We start from the raw sequence: 18,450 nt of genomic DNA, 5'->3' as shown, positions 1-18,450 counted from the left end.
TGGAAGATGAAGATATGGACGTTGGCTGCTCCACACCAGTAATAAGTGATGAATTCTGGGAAAGTCAGCATCCAAACTGTCCAATGTTCACACCGTTGCAGCAAATACCTCAGTCACCTGCACAAACTGTTCAAATGGGCTCTGAAGAAACTCACCCCACTTCATCTGTGCGTGAAGAAATTCCAGCCACTAGTGCTGAAGAAACTGCTGCTGCTGAACATATGAAGACACAGACTGCCACTGAAGAGGAACCAGAAATTCCTCAGCCTGAAGAACCTGAGATTGCGATTCCTGAGGCCTGATGCAACTCACTAAGACTCCTCTGCCCAAGCCAAAGGATCCATTCTCACGCAAGCAAAAGTTCAAGGCTGATGATTTCTTCGGCGAGCATGTATTCTTCGAAGACTACAACCCTTATAACTCTGCTCGCATTAGGAAGAGGCGTTTCTGGACTGCTAGTCAAGCCAATTTCTATTCCTCAGTGCTGTTCAACAAAGAGAAAATCTTCTACCATGAGCACATTCCTCACGTGGATATGGAATCTCTATCGTGCTTCGCACCAGTCCTCAGTGTTCTTCACGACGCTGCACTGTTAAATTTTTGCTCTGACATCTGTGATTGGAATGAAGAACTGATTCTTCAATTTTATGCAACATTGCACATCACAGGAGATTCTGAAGATGTGAATTCATGGGTGCTAGACTGGATGTCTGAAAACACTCACTACACTGCACCAGCTTCTGAATTGCTTTGTGCCTTACCACTCAGTCCTCCCCTTGAAGAAGCTCGTTGCATCTGCAGTGAACATGAGCTTACAAATCACTACATGCAGGTTCTGATGAAACCTTTGAAGCCAGGCCAGGCACCAAGAACCAAACTCCTCGTGAAGAAATTACTTTATGTGCCCAGAACTGTCTATCGTATTCTTACGAGGACAACGAGTCCTATCAAAGGCCACGACTCGTCTGATGAGGAAATTGTTGGCATCATGAAGAATCTGGTATCCAACATCGTTCATGGCATTCCTGTCAATTATCACGATTTCTTCATGAGGACTCTGGCAAATGTTGCACTGTCTCCGTTTGAGCTGAAGCCTTATGCACCTTGGATTATGAGATTCCTCAGGACAAGGTCTTCACTCAACTACAAAGCTGATTTTCAGAATCATCTCAGCTACTTGCCCCCGATTGAAGTCCTCAAGTAGACCTATTCGTCAGTTGATGAAAAGGGCAAGGCACCAACTGTTATAGATGAAGGCATTCGTCCATTGGATGGTCAGTTTCGCAAAGCTGCCTCTTATTCCACCAATGATGACTCTGCCACACATGACTCTGCCAATGCACCCAAGTCTACTCCTCAAGCCACTGCTCCTCGTGTGATGACTGATCGTGAGCTTCTGCTTAGTCTTCACCAGAAGGTGGATCAAAATCATAAATGGGTTAAGCGTCAGTTTGGTTCATTTCTTCACAACATGACTGCTACACACAATGCAGTGAAGAAAAACCATTACTACCTCCATGAAGTTTTCAGTCGCACCTGGGCAATACTATCACATCTGTATGGTGAAGACGATCTGAAGAAAATGGGTCTCAAGGAAGATTTTGACTGGTCTGCACCTCCACCGAAGAAATTCAAGAAGGTCAAGGTTCCTTCTCTGGTGGCCAGCTCATTTTCTTCATCGCACGACACTGATGAGAATGAAGACTTGGACGACACTGCGGTAGGCCCTACTACAACAAACGACCCCAACAACGTTGGCGCTCCTTCATCAACTTGATATTCTTCAGGGGCGTTAGTCCTCATATTCGATCCTTTTGGTCATTTGATGACAAAGGGGGAGAATTTTGAGTTAGTCTTCAAGCGGGTCTTTCTATATGGGCATTTTTTTGTGTTAGGTTGCAACTCTCGTTCTTCTGAGACTTTATCAGATTGAGTTGTAAACTTAAACCCGATGGTGCTCTGATACTTCTGATATGTTTTTCTGCATGCTTATTCCTCATATATGCTAATGCACGCATGCTGAATTACATCAGTCACCATATTTCATCATGCATTTCAAATTCTTCTCTGTTATATGTCAAATGCGTGTATGAATTACACGATATAGGGGGAGATCTCCTTGAATCAACTCTTCAAGTGTGCATTGCTTCAAAAGCAAATTCCTCACTATGCACATCTTCAGGGGGAGTTCTTCTATATCTTGCAATCAAATTCCTCAATATCAGTACTTACACTTCATATGTTTATCCCCGTTGAAAACTTAACCTATACTGTCATCAATCACCAAAAAGGGGGAGATTGTAAGTGCATCTAGTGCCCCTTAGTGATTTTGGTGTATTGAAGACTTATAGGTTAAGGGACTAATGCGTTTGTGAGTGTACACAGGTCTATAAGTCTATGAGGAGTTTGATATTTACAGAGAAAGTCGACCCCTAAAAATGAAGTTCTTCGACTGAAGACTTTGAATCTCTGAAGACTTTCTGAAGACTTTGAAAGTGAAGAAATTGGTGTGACCTTGAAGACTTGGTATTCATTCGAGGAACATGAAGCATGAAGACTTTTGTTTTTGTAGTGTCATTTTCTCTTTCTTGAGTCATAAGAAACACCGTACTATTAAAGGGGGTCGAGGAAATACTAAGGAAAAATTTCCATGTGATGCTCAACTCAAAATCCTACACCTACCAATCCCTTCGAGTGAAGCCATTGGAAATCTCATACAGTCCAGACATATTCTTCAGCGACAGAGACGAAGTTCTTCTGGTCTCTGAGGAATTTTTTCTGACTGAGGAGTTAGGAATTCGCCAGTGCGGATTGCCTACACAGTGAGGAACATGATAGCCCTGAGGATTTTGCTACTCAAAATTCCGACTGTTGTTGTGCTATGCGCCAGCTGTCCCAAAATATCTATCCATCTAACGGTCACATCATTGAAGGGCATTTATGTCTTATCATGTCGGGCTGCTCCCTAGGCTATAAATAGCCGCCCCCTACAACCACTAGCTGGTTGGCTGCTCCAAGAGAAACTGACACGTGTCATTTGAGAGCAACCCATCCTCCGAGGACTTTGAGCAAAAATCATCAAGTGAGGAAAAACCCAAACCCAAACACCTACAAACCCCAAGTGATTGAGCATCAATGAAGAGATTGATCCTGCGTGGATCCGATGCTTGTTACCTTTGAAGACTGTGCTTCTTCCAGACGGTTAGGCGTCATGGTCTAGAGCATCCAAGAGGAATTGTGGATCGCCGAGTGACCAAGTTTGTGAAGGTTTGGAAGTCGCCTGAAGACTTACCACAAGTGATTGGGCGAGGTCTGTGTGACCTTATCTCAAGGAGAATACGGTGAGGACTTGGTGTCCTGAGCTGCATGCTCAGGACTGGGTGTCCGGGACTGTGTGTCCTCGAGTTTAAATACTCAGCCGCTCCAACCAGACGTACAACTGAGACAGCAGTTGGAACTGGTCTACCAAATCATTGTCTTCACCAAGCTTACTGGTTCTATTTCCTCAACTCTTTCATTTCCTCATAATTGTGTTGTGTGCTTGTTCATATCTTTGTTTGAAGACTTTGACTGAAGACTTTCTCAATTTCCTCAGTTTAATTTCTTCAGTCTGTTTGTCTTCATCCTGTGTTATCCTGTGATTACGCTTTCAGTACTCTGTGCTTGTCTTCATTTCATCATGATGACCATGCTTGTCCTCAGTTATGTTTACTTCTGAGTACTTATTCCGCTACTAGTAGTTCTTCACTAAGGAATTTCCTCACCGGCAAATTCCTCAGTGAAGAATTCATAAAAATCGCCTATCACCCCCTCTAGTCGATATAACGCACTTTCACGCGCATACATAACTATGCACTTAAAATACCATGGGCATCGGCGGAGGCATAATACGGACGGGCCTACAAGTACTTCTATAACCCTCCTCTTTTCAATTCTTTTCTGACCACTTTTTCTTTTTCATTATCCTTTATCATAGGTGACTCGTAGGTTGGTCATCGCACCGAGTCCATCGGAGTTCCGGTTTGTACATTCATCCAAAAGTTACTCCCTTTAAGGATCCCCTTCATTGACGAAAGGCGGCGCAGACGTGCGGCAGGAGGTCCAAAACAACTTTTTAGACCATACTCTCTATTTTGCGAGCCTATAAAGTGCCTTCTACCTCAGCCGTCGACCGTTGGCATGTCAAATAGCCAGAGTCGTGGCGTTATTATATACATAACAATGATTGGCATGTCACTCAAGTTCTAGTGAATATAATCTATACCCCGTATTCACTTTTCTCTAAAAAAATTGAATTTTGCTCCTTGTGTTATTTCACACGCCCCGCCAGGGGCTCGATATGGGACCAAATTAAATTGCCAATCAGTCCGAATAGCTTTATAGCAAACTTCAGCGTCGCGAGTTTGGCCTTATATGCATCAGATCTGAATCATGTCTTGGGTCAATAGTTTGGTTGTCCGGCTCCTGTGTTTGCTACCTTGCGTTCCGCTCTATCGGCTAAGGTAGTAAAGGGAGAACTACTATGATTGTGCCATGGTTTACCCAGGCGAGCACCTCAGTAGAGAAAGCCGAAAACTGACTGTCATGATGCGGCAAGAGCTGGTCAACCACTCGACGACTTATCAGAATCTTTCGCGATTCCCCTGTATTACACGAAGGACCTTTCTTTAGGTCATACATGTAAATGCACCACATTGGGATAATAACAGCGTACATACCAGGGTTTATATCGTAGACCCACCATAAAACTCCTATGGCTAAGTGAAAGTGTTAACGCCCTATAGTCCGATTGCCTCGTTCACTGCATTGACACCTCCTTCATGGACCAAGACGTTGGGTTAAGAGTGATCATGTGCTTTTCCGAACACCCCCGTATTTCCCACGTGGTGGCTGAAGCCGATGATTGGAAAACTTTCAGATTATGCGAAAACGGCCGCATAGGAGGAACCAAAAGCTTTTAAGCAAAAATCATAATATTATCACCATATTGTCTCTTACAATTTAATACATTTCATTCAAATATCATATCTTTCGAGCACTGGCCCTCTATCAAGTGGGCACCCTCTAAGACGTCCTTGAAATAATGTTCGGGTGCGTGATGGTCCTTACCCTTGAGGGGACTCCTCGCTGCAACGTCAGTGGCCTTCATCTTGGCCCAGTATGTTTTGACATGGGCAAAGGCCATCCGTGCACCTTCAATGCATGTTGAATGCTTAACGGCGTCGATACGCGGCACCGCATCCACAAGTCGCTGCACTAAACTGAAGTAACTATTCGGAATGGGCTCAGTAGGCCACAACCGGGCTATGACGTCCTTCATGGCGGAACCAGATATCCTTTGGAGCTCGGCCCACTGGGCCATCTTCTCATTTAGTAACAACTGATGCTTTGGCGCGTCGAACTGTGACCAAAAAAGCTTCTCTGTGGCACACCCTTCCTGCACTTAATAAAATTGCGACACATCGGAGGCACTCTTCGGCAGGTCCAAAAAGGTGTCCGGAGAACTCCACATTTGGTTAAGCGGGGAATACTTTGGATCACCGAACTTCGTCTGTAATAAGAAAGGCTTACCAGCCGCTATCTCCCCAGCTTGCCGGATCTCTTCCTGAGCCGCTCTAGACTCAGACCGTGCTTCTTTCGCCTCTTGTAAGGCCTTGTCGAGATCAGCTGCTTTGGCCTTGTTATCCTTCTCAAGGAATTTGTACTAGACGGTGGTCTCCTCCAGCTTGCGTGCCATGGTAGTAATTCTTTCCTCACACTGGCGCCGAACAGCCTGTTCGGTTTAACTCTTCAGCCGCCTTATGGGAAGCCAAATTACTCATCCGGGTTTGTTCCTTGGCAAGGACAAGCTCAGCCCGAAGGGCCTTCACCGTAGCAGCACCATCTGTAGTTATGCATGTCTCAGTATACAATTCCAGCTTCATGCTCATGTTATCATGCATAAATGTACTGGCTAACCCGAAAACATACCTTGCGCCTCGTCAAGACGCCTGTTGATCAGTGTGATGTCATCATCCGCCTCATCAATCTTCCGCTGTAGACCCGCAACCTCCGCGGGTCGGGCAGTTGCAGGGGAGGTAATAGCATGTGTTCCAAGTAGTTAGATTATTTCCTGGATAAATATTTTTGATTCTCTGATTGCCTCCCTTGGGAAGCCTATCAGAGTCTCAGGGGATACTATCTATACGTATGAGTATTTTGTGAATAAAACACAATTGAAAGCATTACATCACAAACCTCGAAACCTCTTAGCAGGCTCGTGAAGGCCTCATTCAATCCACTTTTCGTGGATAGGGCCTTTTTAACCACCGTACCCACCAAGGTACGATGGTCTTCGGAGACGGACGCCTGTCGCAGCATGTTTGTCAATATATCCGGCGTTTCTGGGTCTTCGGAAGCAGGCATAGCAGCACGACCCCCCTTCAAAGGGATCCGTTCATTCGCCCCTAGAGTTGTCTCCGACTGGAAGCCGGACAGTCCGGGGCCTTTATTGTTGGTCCCTGGACCCTGGGCTACCAAAGTATCATCTTCGGTTCGTGTTTTCGTCACCCCTCGCATCACTTGCGGATCAGGAGAGACCCTCCGGGATGACACCTCGAAGTCATCTGCCTTATTGGGCGAGGAGACTGGTGGAGGCGTCTCGCTTTCCATCATCTCTGGGAGAAGATCTCCCGAGGAAGATGGTTGTTGAGAAAGATTGTGTGCCGAGCTGCAAAAAGCATACATTTTAGATGTTACCCTGGTCACAGGAGAGGAACAGGGTATGTGTAAAACACCCTTGTTCGCTTACGATTTAGGCTTGGCCTCACTGGAGGACTGGGCGATAATGTCATCCTTCAAGCTCGAGCCGCCCGACAGGGGCATCTTGCCTCGCTTGGGAGCCTTTTCTTCCCAATCTTCGGAGACGGCCCTTTTCTTACCAAAGGGGGAATGAATGTTGGTTTCTCCTTTACTTTTGCCTTCGGGCGATGGGATTTTCATCTCCCCGGACACGACATCTAAGATATCTTTGGGATGGAGGCCATCTTTGGTCCTCCCGCTCTCCATCTTGTCCTCCTTCGCAGATATCTGGTATGGTGACGGGGCCAGCATCCTTGTTAATACGGGATCCGCTGAGGCTTCGGGAAGGGGGCCGAACACCTAATTAGTTCCGCTTTCTTTATCCAACCCTGAAAAAATATGGTTTGTTCGGTAACGTATTACGATATACTTAACTACAAAGTGTTCAAAAGACAAGTGCTTGTCGGGGTATCCGGACGGTTGCAGTCAAGGCCGACGTCTTTAGTGGTGTCCGGCCAATGTTTTCGTTTCCCAAAAAACATCTTCCACATCCCTTTGTGCGTAGCGCCGAAGAAGTGTTGGATGGTTCGTGGCCCTTCCGGATTGAACTCCCACATGTGGAGAGGCCTACGCTAGCATGGCAGGATTCGGCGGATCAGCATTACTTGAATCACGTTGACAAGATCGATGTCCCTCTCAAGGAGGGTTCGGATGCGGCTATGTAGAGTCTGCACTTCATCAACTGATCCCTAGTCCAGCCCCTTATTGACCCATGATGCAAGCTGTAACGGAGGGCCGGAACGGAACGCAGGTGTAGCTGCCCACTTGGTGCTACGGGGTTCCATAATGTAAAACCACTCTCGCTGCCATTGATTGGAAGTTTCGGTGAAAGAGCATTTTGGCCAGGGAGTGTTGGTAAGCTGGCTTACTACAGCACCGCCGCACTCCACCTGTTCCCCGTCGACTACCTTTGGCTTCACACCAAAGGTCTTGAGCCATAAGCCAAAGTGTGCGGGGATTCGGAGAAAGGCCTCGCACGTGACAATAAATGCCGAGACGTGAAGGAAAGAATCCAGAGCTAGATCGTGAAAATCTAGTCCATAATAAAACATTAGCCCCTAGACAAAGGGGTGGAGAGCGAACCCTAGCCCTCGGAGGAAGTCAGAGATGAATACAACCCTCTCGCTAGATCTGGGGGTCAGAATAACCTGTCCTTGAGCAGGGAGCCTGTGGTGGATCTCCGCGGTCAGGTATCTAGCCGCCTGAAGCTTTGCAATATCCTCCTCTGTGACGGAGGAAGCCACCCATCGGCCTTGAGGGTTGGGTCCGGACATGATGGGGAAGCTTGAAGCAACGAAGTCGAACCTTGGGTGCTAGAACTCAAGGTTGGAAAGGTTGACGAGAGGCTTGGCGTAAAAGGACGGCCCTTGGTTCCTTTATAAAGGCAGCATGTATTGAATGCCTCCTCCTAAGCCTAAAAACCTGCCTATTCCCAAGGAATATTTCCAGTGGAACGGTTGGGTTACCCACGCTCGTATTAATGAGGATCCCGCAATAAGGGGACACGATCTCTGCTTCGATAGAACGTGCCAATAAAAACCATGCCTCGAAACGTGGAACAGGAAACGGTTCGAAATAACAAGCGAACAAACGTGATGTCATTATACAGAAAATTGTCAGCAGACGAGACTCATGAAATATTATATTCTCTGCAGTCGTGTGTGGTACTTGTGTTGCAGATCCAGACACATTCATTTTATCTGAAGACTATCTTGGAGTATTTGGAAAGGGAAACCCGCCTTGAAATGCCGAAGACAATCTGCGCGCCGGACACCTCGTGATTGAAGCCTGGTTTAGGGGCTACTGAGGGAGTCCTGGACTAAGGGGTCCTCGGGTGTCCGATCTATTGGATATGGGCCGGACTGATGGGCCGTGAAAATACAAAGACCGAAGACTCTGCCCGTGTCTGGATGGGACTCTCCTTGGTGTGGAAGGCAAGCTTGGCGGCCAAATATGAAGATTCCTTTCTCTGTAACCGACCTTGTGTAACCTTGGATCCCTCATTGTCTATATAAACCGGAAGGCTAGGTCCATAGATACATCCTCATAATTATAGTCAGGCTAGACTTTTAGGGTTTAGTCATTACGATCTCGTGGTAGATCAACTCTTGTAATACTCATATTCATCAAGATCAATCAAGCAGGAAGTAGGGTATTACCTCCATAGAGAGGGCCTGAACCTGGGTAAACATTGTGTCACCCGTCTCCTGTTACCATCGATCCCAGACTCATAGTTCGGGACCCCCTACCCGAGATCCGCTGGTTTTGACACCGACAACGGCCGAGGAGGTCGGGTAACCATGACACGCCTTCGCTCGGTGCAAGGGTTTCCCCACCTCGAGTGGCCCCCGCCACGAGAGGAAGTACCGCTGCGGCCACCGAGAAGGACACCGGTCCCCGAAGAAGTACGCCCGCGCCCCCGAGGAGCCATAACAGGGGTCGCGTCGTGCTTGCGAGGGCGGCCCCGCCCCCTCTTGGGCGGCGGTGAACCTGGCCCCTCCTGGCGAGCCTTCCCCTTCTCCGTGACCGAGAACCTCTTCGTTGGCGCCATGGGGGCTACGGCAAGGCGGCGAGGCGAGAAGGAAGAAGAAGGAGTGTACTGCGAGAAGACAGAGATGAGTGAGGGGGGCTCCGCCCCTTCCCTCATTTATAGCCAAGAGGACGTGAACCGTCGGTCAGCATGATGGCACGTAATGATTATTTTCCTCTGCATGCGTGGTGTCTCATCAAGTCGGACAGTTGCCGAGGCAGCGTGGGGAAGCGGAGACGCCCACGTCCCATCAATCGCCACGCGTCGACCGAGGCCGCAGGCGGTTGCGGCCCGCGGCGCTCTGCACTTGCCCTTTGGCTTTGCCTCAAAGCCAAGTTCGAGCGCGCCTTGGGCCCAGGGGCTACTGTCGGCGTTCTAGGATCGGGGGTGCCCAAATTTGCCTGCCTGCGGCCCGTGGCGTGGCTCCATCGACGGCCTGGTATGGCCCAGTTCGGCAGCAACAACATAGGACCCTCGCGAGGGGCCAAGCCTCGTGAGGCGGGCGACGCCAAGATCTTCCTGGGGGCGGCCTCACTAGGATGGCTCCCGAGTTGCGGAGATATCTATGCACGGCGCACCTTGCGAGGCTCACATGACGTGAGCCATGACGACCAAGGCCAGGCAAGCGCCAGCGGGCGCAGTGTACTAGTTTCCTCTTTGGTGCTAAGGAGGCAAGCGTAGGCGCGGAGTCCTGAGGACTCAAGCAAAGGTTTCCATATTGGTGCAACAAGACCAAGACCGCCGGGATGGCAGGACGGAGGTCATCACGGAGCCCACGACAGCGTCACTACCAGATCCTTTTGCAGGAGAAGACTACTTTTGTCAGGATAACTTGTACTAGTTGTCTTCCTTCGAAATTGGCCGTTGTGGGATCCCTTCCCGCCTAACATTTGGGAAGAGGGCCAAGGACACTATAAATAGGACTTAGCCACACCATAGGGGGGATCATTCAGACCACCTTCTCACCCACTAGCTAGTTGAGCTCAAGAACACCTCACCTCTTGAGGTTGTCCATCCACTGTACTAGTTAATCCTCATCCCCTCGAGGCAATCCACCACAAAGCTGGAGTAGGGTATTACACTGCAAGGTGGCCCGAACCAGGATAAATCTCTGCGTTTCTCGTTCTTTGGGTTCATCGAGTCAAGCTGTGGAATCGTTGGGCCGACAGGTCAGGGAGTAGGAGTTCTTCGTACGCATCCCAGTGTTCGAACCTCAAGGGTCTACGGAGCCCTGAATCCGACACTAACTTCACGATTTTAATAAGACTTTTGAGCTTGAATGTGATGCTAGTGGAATTGGATTAGGAGGTGTGTTATTACAAGATGGCAAACCTGTTGCATACTTTTCTGAAAAATTGAGTGGGCCTAATCTGAATTATTCTACTTATGATAAAGAATTATATGCTCTTTTTCGGACTTTAGAAACATGGCAACATTATTTATGGCCCAATGAATTTTTTATACATTCTGATCATGAATCATTGAAACATATTAAAAGTCAAGCTAAACTGAATCGTAGACATGCTAAATGGGTTGAATTCATTGAGACTTTCCCTTATGTCATTAAACACAAGAAGGGTAAAGAAAATTTTATTGCTGATGCATTGTCTCGTCACTATACTATGCTTTCACAACTTGACTTCAAAATATTTGGTTTGGAGACCATCAATGATCAATATGTGCATGATGTTGATTTTAAAGATGTAATGCAGAATTGTAAATATGGAAGAACGTGGAACAAGTTCGTCATTAATGATGGATTTGTGTTCCGTGCTAACAAGCTATGCATTACAACTAGCTCCGTTCGTCTTTTGTTGTTGCAGGAGGCGCATGTAGGAGGATTAATGAGACACGTTGGCGTGAAGAAGACGGAGGACGTACTTGCTACACATTTATTTTCGCCAAAGATGAGATGGGATGTTGAGCATTTTGTTGCTCACTGCACTACATGTCAAAAAGCTAAGTCACGACTCAATTCTTATGGTTTATATATACCTTCGCCTGTACCTAGTGTTCCTTGGGAGGATATATCTATGGACTTTGTTTTAGGTTTACCTCAAACAAAGAAGGGGAGGGATAGCATATTTGTTGTCATGGATAGATTCTCTAAAATGGCATACTTTATACCATGTCATAAAAAGCGATGATGTTGTTAATGTTGCCGATTTGTTCTTTCGTGAAATTATTCGCTTGCATGATGTGCCAAATACTATTGTTGCATATCATGATACTAAATTTCTTAGCCATTTTTGGAGATGTTTATGGGCTAAGTTGGGGACTAAACTGCTTTTTAGTACTACTTGTCACCCCAAACTGATGGACAAACTAAAGTAGTCAATAGAACATTGTCTACTATGCTTAGGGCTGTTTTGAAGAAGAATAAGAAAATGTGGGAAGAATGCTTGCCTCATATTGAATCTTCTTATAATCGTTCATTGCATTCTACTACTAAGATGTGCCCTTTTGAAATTGTGTATGGTTTCCTACCTCATGCACCTATTGATTTGTTGCCTCTTCCATCTTCGGAGAAGGTTAATTTTGATGTTAAAGAACGTGTTGAATTGATTTCAAAAATGCATGAGTTAACTAAGGAAAACATTGAGCGTATGAATGCTAAATATAAACTTGGTGGAGATAAGGGTAGAAAACATGTTCTATTTGCACCTGGAGATCTTGTTTGGTTACATTTGCGTAAGTATAGATTTCCTAATTTCCGCAAATCAAAACTAATGCCACGTGTCGATGGTCCTTTTAAGGTGTTAGAGAAAATAAATGATAATGCATATAAACTTGAGCTGCCTGTAGATTTTGGGGTTAGTCACACTTTTAACATTGCAGAGTTGAAGCCTTATTTGGGTGAGGAAGATGAGCTTCCGTCGAGGACGACTTCATTTCAAGAAGGGGAGGATGATGAGGACATCAATAACATTGTTACACCCACAGCCCCTGCTGCTATACATACTGGACCAATTACTAGAGCTCGCGCACGCCAATTGAATTACCATGTACTTTCCTTTCTTGGTAACGATTCTAATGTTCATGAGAATATGATGCTACCTAAATTGGATACATTTGTTTTTCTTACAAATGAAGGGCCTAGCTTGGACAAGAAAGATGAACCTTGGAGCAAGTTCAAGCATGGAGATGATGACATGCGCAAGGGGAACAAGAACGGAGTTACAAGTGATGATTTCAGGACTTTGAAGCCACCATAATGAGTGCATGAAGCCTTGGAAGAAATATACAAGATGCCACTTCATAAATTTCATACAAAGGCTATTCTAGGTGTTGCGTCACCTTATTTTTGGGCCAAGCCCATGTAATTTCTAAATACTTGATTATAGGTTGTTTTTAGAGTCCGTATGTGTGGGGAAACAAGAGTTAGGGTTAGTTTTGGACCCCTCCTCCAAGGGCCACAAAATTCCCCCTCTCTCCTCCATATATACAGCCCTTAGGGCATCGTTTAGACTTTGGATTTTGTTTAGATTAAAAGTTCACTAAAGTTGCAACTTCGTGTACTTTGTTTGTGTCCAACGACCAGACCAAGACGTCACAGAACCCCACCTTCATTAATAAAGTTTTCCTCTTTTATTCGCAATATCCAAATTGCAATCTCAGATTCCTGCTTGTTCTTTGGTTGCTCGCAGGAAATAGACCCTCGTGGTCAGTTTGATCGTGCACCGACGTGGTCAATAACCCCTCGAAAGTTGGTTTAGCGACTGCTAAGGCGCGACGTCTTCGCACGTTCGTAGTCGGATCGTTAAAGTCGACTTCCACAGAAAACGATAGCTATCTCATCAAAACATCGGGACACCTTCACCTCTATTCACTCCATGCGGATGGACTTTTGGAATCACTTGATTATGAATCATTTGATACTTGCGAACCATGCCTCATGGGTAAGATGACTAAAACTCTGTTTTCTGGAACAATGGAGAGCTAATGATTTATTGGAAATAATACATACCGATGTATGCGGTCCGATGAGTGTTGAGGCACGCGGCAGATATCGTTATTTTCTAACCTTCACAGATGATTTGAGTAGGTATATCTACTTGATGAAACACATGTCTGAAACATTTGAAAAGTTCAAAGAATTTCAGAGTGAAGTAGAGAATCATCGTAACAAGAAAATAAAGTTTATACGATCTGATCGCAGAGGCGAATATTTGATTTACGAGTTTGGCCTTCATTTAAAACAATGTGCAATTGTCTCACAACTCACACCACCTGGAACACCACAGTGTAATGGTGTGTCCGAACGTCGTAACAGTGCTTTATTAGATATTGTGTGTTCTATGATGTCTCTTACCGATTTGCCTTTATCATTTTGGGGTTATGCATTAGAGACAGCCGCATTCACGTTAAATAGGGCACCGTCTAAATCCGTTGAGATGACACCATATGAACTATGGTTTGATAAGAAACCTAAGCTGTCATTTCTTAAAGTTTGTGGATGCGACACTTATGTCAAATGGCTTCAGCTTGATAGGCTCAGACCCAAATCGGAGAAGTGTGTCTTCATAGGACACCCTAAAGAAACTATTGGGTACACCTTCTACCACAGATCCGAAGGCAAGATCTTTGTTGCTAAGAATGGGTCATTTCTAGAGAAGGAGTTTCTCTCGAAAGAAGTGAGTGGTAGGAAAGTAGAACTTGATGAGGTAATTGTACCTTCTCTCAAATTGGAAAGTAGCACATCAGAGAAAACCGTTCTTGTGATGCCTACACCAACTAGAGAGGAAGCTGATGATGATGATCATAAAACTTCGGATCAAGTTACTACTGAACCTCGTAGGTCAACCGGATCATGTACTACACAAGAGTGGTACGGCAATCCTGTCCTAGAAGTCATGTTGTTAGATAACGGCGAACCTACGAACTATGAAGAAGCTATGATGAGCCCAGATTCCGACAAATGGCTTGAGGCCATGAAATCTGAGATAGGATCCATGTATGAGAACAAAGTATGGACTTTGGTAGACTTGCCCAATGATCGGCAAGCCATTGAGAATAAATGGATCTTCTAGAAGAAGACAGACGCTGATGGTACTATCACTGTCTATAAAGCTCGAATTGTCACGAAAGGTTTTCGACAAGTTCAAGGGGTTGACTACGATGAGACTTTCTCACCCGTAGCGATGCTTAAGTCTATGCAAATCATGTTAGAAATTGCCGCATTTTATGATTATGAAATCTGGCAGATGGATGTCAAAACTGCATTCATTAATGGGTTTCTTAAAGAAGAATTCTATATGATGCAACCAGAAGGTTTTGTCGATCCTAAAGGTGTTAACAAAGTGTGCAAGCTCCAGCGATCCATTTATGGACTGGTGCAAGCATCTCAGAGTTGGAGTATATACTTCGATGATGTGATCAAAGCATATGGTTTTATACAGACTTATGGTGAAGCCTGTATTTACAAAAAAGTGAGTGGTGGCTCTGTAGCATTTCTGATATTATATGTAGATGACATATTATTGATTGGAAATGATATAGAATTTTTGGATAGCATAAAAGGATACTTGAATAAAAAAATCAATGAAAGACCTCGGTGAAGCTGCTTATATATTGGGCATCAAGATCTATAAGGATAGATCGAGACGTTTAATAGGACCTTCACAAAGCACATACCTTGATGAAGTTTTGAAGAAGTTCAAAATTGACCAGTCAAAGAAAGGGTTCTTGCATGTGTTGCAAGGTATGAAATTGAGTAAGACTCAAAACCCGACCACAGCAGAAGATAGAGAGAGAGAATGGAAGTCATTCCCTATGCCTCAGCCATAGGTTCTATAAAGTATACCATGTTGTGTACCAGACCACATGTGTGCCTTACCATAAGTTTGGCAGGGAGGTACCAAAGTAATCCAAGAGTGGATCACTGGACATTGGTCAAGAATATCCCGAAGTACCTAAAAAGGACCAAGGATATGTTTCTCATTTATGGAGGTGACGAAGAGCTCATCGTAAAGGGTTACATCGATGCTAGCTTCGACACTGATCCGGATGACTCTGAGTCTTAATCTGGATATGTATTGAACGTGGGAGCAATTAGCTAGAGTAGCTCTATGCAGATCATTGTAGACATAGATATTTGCAAAGTACACACGGATCTGAATGTTGCGGACCTGTTGACTAAAACCTCTCTCACAAGCAAAACGTGATCACACCTTAGTACTCTTTGGGTGTTAATCACATGGCGATGTGAACTATGGATGTTAATCATATGGCGATGTGAACTAGATTATTGACTCTTGTGCAAGTGGGAGACTGATGAAAATATGCCCTAGAGGCAATAATAAAGTTGTTATTACTATATTTCCTTATTCATGATATCGGTTTATTGTTCATGCTAGAATTGTATTGACCGAAAACTTAAATACATGTGTGGATACATAAACAAATATCGTGTCCCTAGTGAGCCTCTACTAGACTAGCTCGTTGATCAAAAGATGGTTAACGTTTCCTGACCATAGACATGTATTGTCACTTGATAACGGAATCACATCATTAGGAGAATGATGTGATGGACAAGACCCATCTGTTAGCTTAGCATATGATCGTTCAGTTTATTGCTATTGCTTTCTTAATGTCGTATACATATTCCTTCGACCATGAGATTATGCAACTCCCGGATACCGAAGGGATACCTTGTGTGTTATCAAACATCACAATATAACTGGGTGATCATAAAGATGCTCTACTGGTATCTCCAAAGGTGTATGTTGAATTGGCATGGATCGAGATTGGGATTTGTCACTCCGTGTATCAGAGAGGTATCTCTAGGCCCTCACGATAATATAGCATCACAAGAAGCTTGCAAACAAAGTGACTAAGGAGTTAGTTACGAGATGATGTATTACAGAATGAGTAAAGAGACTTGCCGGTAACGAGATTGAACTTGGTATGAAGATACTGACGATCGAATCTCGGGTAACATACCGCCAGACAAAGGGAATTGCGTATGTTGTCATAAAGGTTCGACCGATAAAAGATCTTCATAGAATATGTAGGAACCAATATGGGCGTCCAGGTCCCGCTATTGGTAATTGAATGGAGAAGCGTCTCGGTCATGCCTACATCATTCTCGAACCTATAGAGTTTGCAGGCTTAACTTTCGTTGACAATATAGTATTATGAGTTATGTATGTTGATGACTGAATATTGTTCGGGGTCCTGGATGAGATCACGGACATAACGAAGAGCTCCGGAATAGTCCGGAGGTAAAGATTAATATGTGGGATAATAGTGTTTGGTCTCCGGAAGGGTTCCGAAATTCAATGCAAGGGGTTTCAGATGTTTCCTGAAATGTTTTGGTGCGAGAACACTTTATTTGGGCCAAGGGGTAAAGCCCACGGGTTTTTTAGGAAGGTGCAAAAGGAAGTTTTGCGAAGGCCGGGGGTCAGACGCCAAAGACCCTGGCGTCTGGTCCTGGAGTCCGAGAAGGACTCTTGCCTTGCGGGCTAAACCGACTTTGAGGAGGCTCTTTCTCCAAGAAATGACCCCGGGGCTCAACATATAAATAGAGGGGCATGGCTAGCACCCGAAACACATTAATATTCACCAAGCCGTGTGTCGGCAACTCCACCCCCTCTAGTTTATCCTTCATCATAGTTTCTGTTATGCTTGCGAAGCCCTGCGGAGATTGTTCTTCACCACCACCGTCACCACACCATCGTGTTGCTAGAACTCATCTACTACTTCGCCTCTCTTGCTGGATCGAGAAGGCGATGACATCATCGAGCTAAACGTGTGCTGAACGCGGAGGTGTCGTTTGTTCGGTACTTGATCGTGACAAATCGTGAAGGTGTATGACTACATCAATCGCGTTGATAAACGCTTCCGCTTAGAGATCTACAAAGGTATGTAGATGCTCTCCCCCTATCGTAGCTATACATCTCCATGGATAGATCTTGCGTGTGCGTAGAACTTTTTTGTTTTCCATGCAACGTTCCCATCAATCCCCACTCTCATTGAAAGATTGGGTCGCCATCATAAGACTACCACCTGAAGCAGCACGACGGGCAACGAGAACTACGACGACGCCTTCAAGAAGGGAACGAGTTTCGTCGCCGCTGGTCCGTCCGAAGATAGAGCAGGTTTTCACCCCGACCACCATTCACCGCCACCAAACGCCACACCTCAAATACCACGCCGCCCACACGGCCATGGCAACCGGGCAGCACCAAAGCCACGGGCTCTACACATGAGCCTCGCGGACCCACCACCAAGGCCGCCGCCTCGGCATCCAATACCTGGACACCACCTCACCTGAGATCCGCCGCTACCCCAACCAAAGACACGAGCGGAAAGGACCCGCCATTCGCACCCCTAGGCTGCCGCAGTGCCGAGACCCAATAGGCTGGCCAAAACTGGTCTCCATCGCCCCGTCCTGCGGCACCGGGCGCGAGATGACCTCGGTTCTGCTGCCGGACGCAAAACAAGGCCAGTCATACTGCTGGGCGCGAGACGAGCTCGGTCCTGCTGCCGGGTGCGAGACGAGTGATGGACCACAGTTGGGGGAGGGCCAACCATCGACGAAGATAGCGGACGGACGACCGAGAAGAAGGATTGAAGGTCGACACATGCGGTACACCGACGGGCCGACGCCAGAGATGTCCATCCGCCGCCGTGAACAACCCAAACCACCGCCATGAGCCACCACCACACCGTGGCAGCCCACATCCATGTCGGGACCCCTAGAGGGAGCCTTGTGCCGCCGTACTGACCTGCACCACTGGAAGAGGCCAGCCCAGCCGCAGACGCCTTCGACCACCCCACCATGGCACGCCCCCGCTCCGGCCACCTCCAGCACCCAAGGACCGCCGAAGACGACCGGACCACGCCGCCTCAGCCCGCGCCGCCCGCGAGAACAGCCAGTCGGAGGAGCAGCCCGCCAGATCTGGATCGGACCACCATAGCCCCGACGCCGCCCACCCTACGCAGGCACACTCCACCGACCCAGCAGCCCCCACGCGCCGCCACCGTCGCCGGGACGACCGTCGTGGTCGCGCCGCCGCGCCCTGCCCAGCGTCGCGCATACATCCAAGCGCCTGCCCCGCGCGAAGGGAGAAGAAGGT

General features: G+C 46.5%; 1 protein-coding gene across 1 annotated transcript in view; it reads right to left on the bottom strand.

Moving 5' to 3' along the window:
- Window positions 1-17,489: 17,489 nt before the first annotated feature.
- Window positions 17,490-18,450, bottom strand: part of LOC123107758 (uncharacterized) — a gene marked incomplete in the record, with an annotated part of 1,862 nt that continues 901 nt past the window's right edge. The window contains 1 exon segment of the mRNA XM_044529708.1: window positions 17,490-18,450. Within this exon segment, the coding sequence (XP_044385643.1) occupies window positions 18,070-18,450 (381 nt within the window).

The sequence above is a fragment of the Triticum aestivum genome, chromosome 1A (genome assembly GCF_018294505.1).
Source record: "Triticum aestivum cultivar Chinese Spring chromosome 1A, IWGSC CS RefSeq v2.1, whole genome shotgun sequence".
Lineage (NCBI taxonomy): Eukaryota > Viridiplantae > Streptophyta > Magnoliopsida > Poales > Poaceae > Triticum > Triticum aestivum.
Note: the sequence above shows the minus strand (reverse complement) of the source record. Positions and strands in the feature narration are given on the sequence as shown.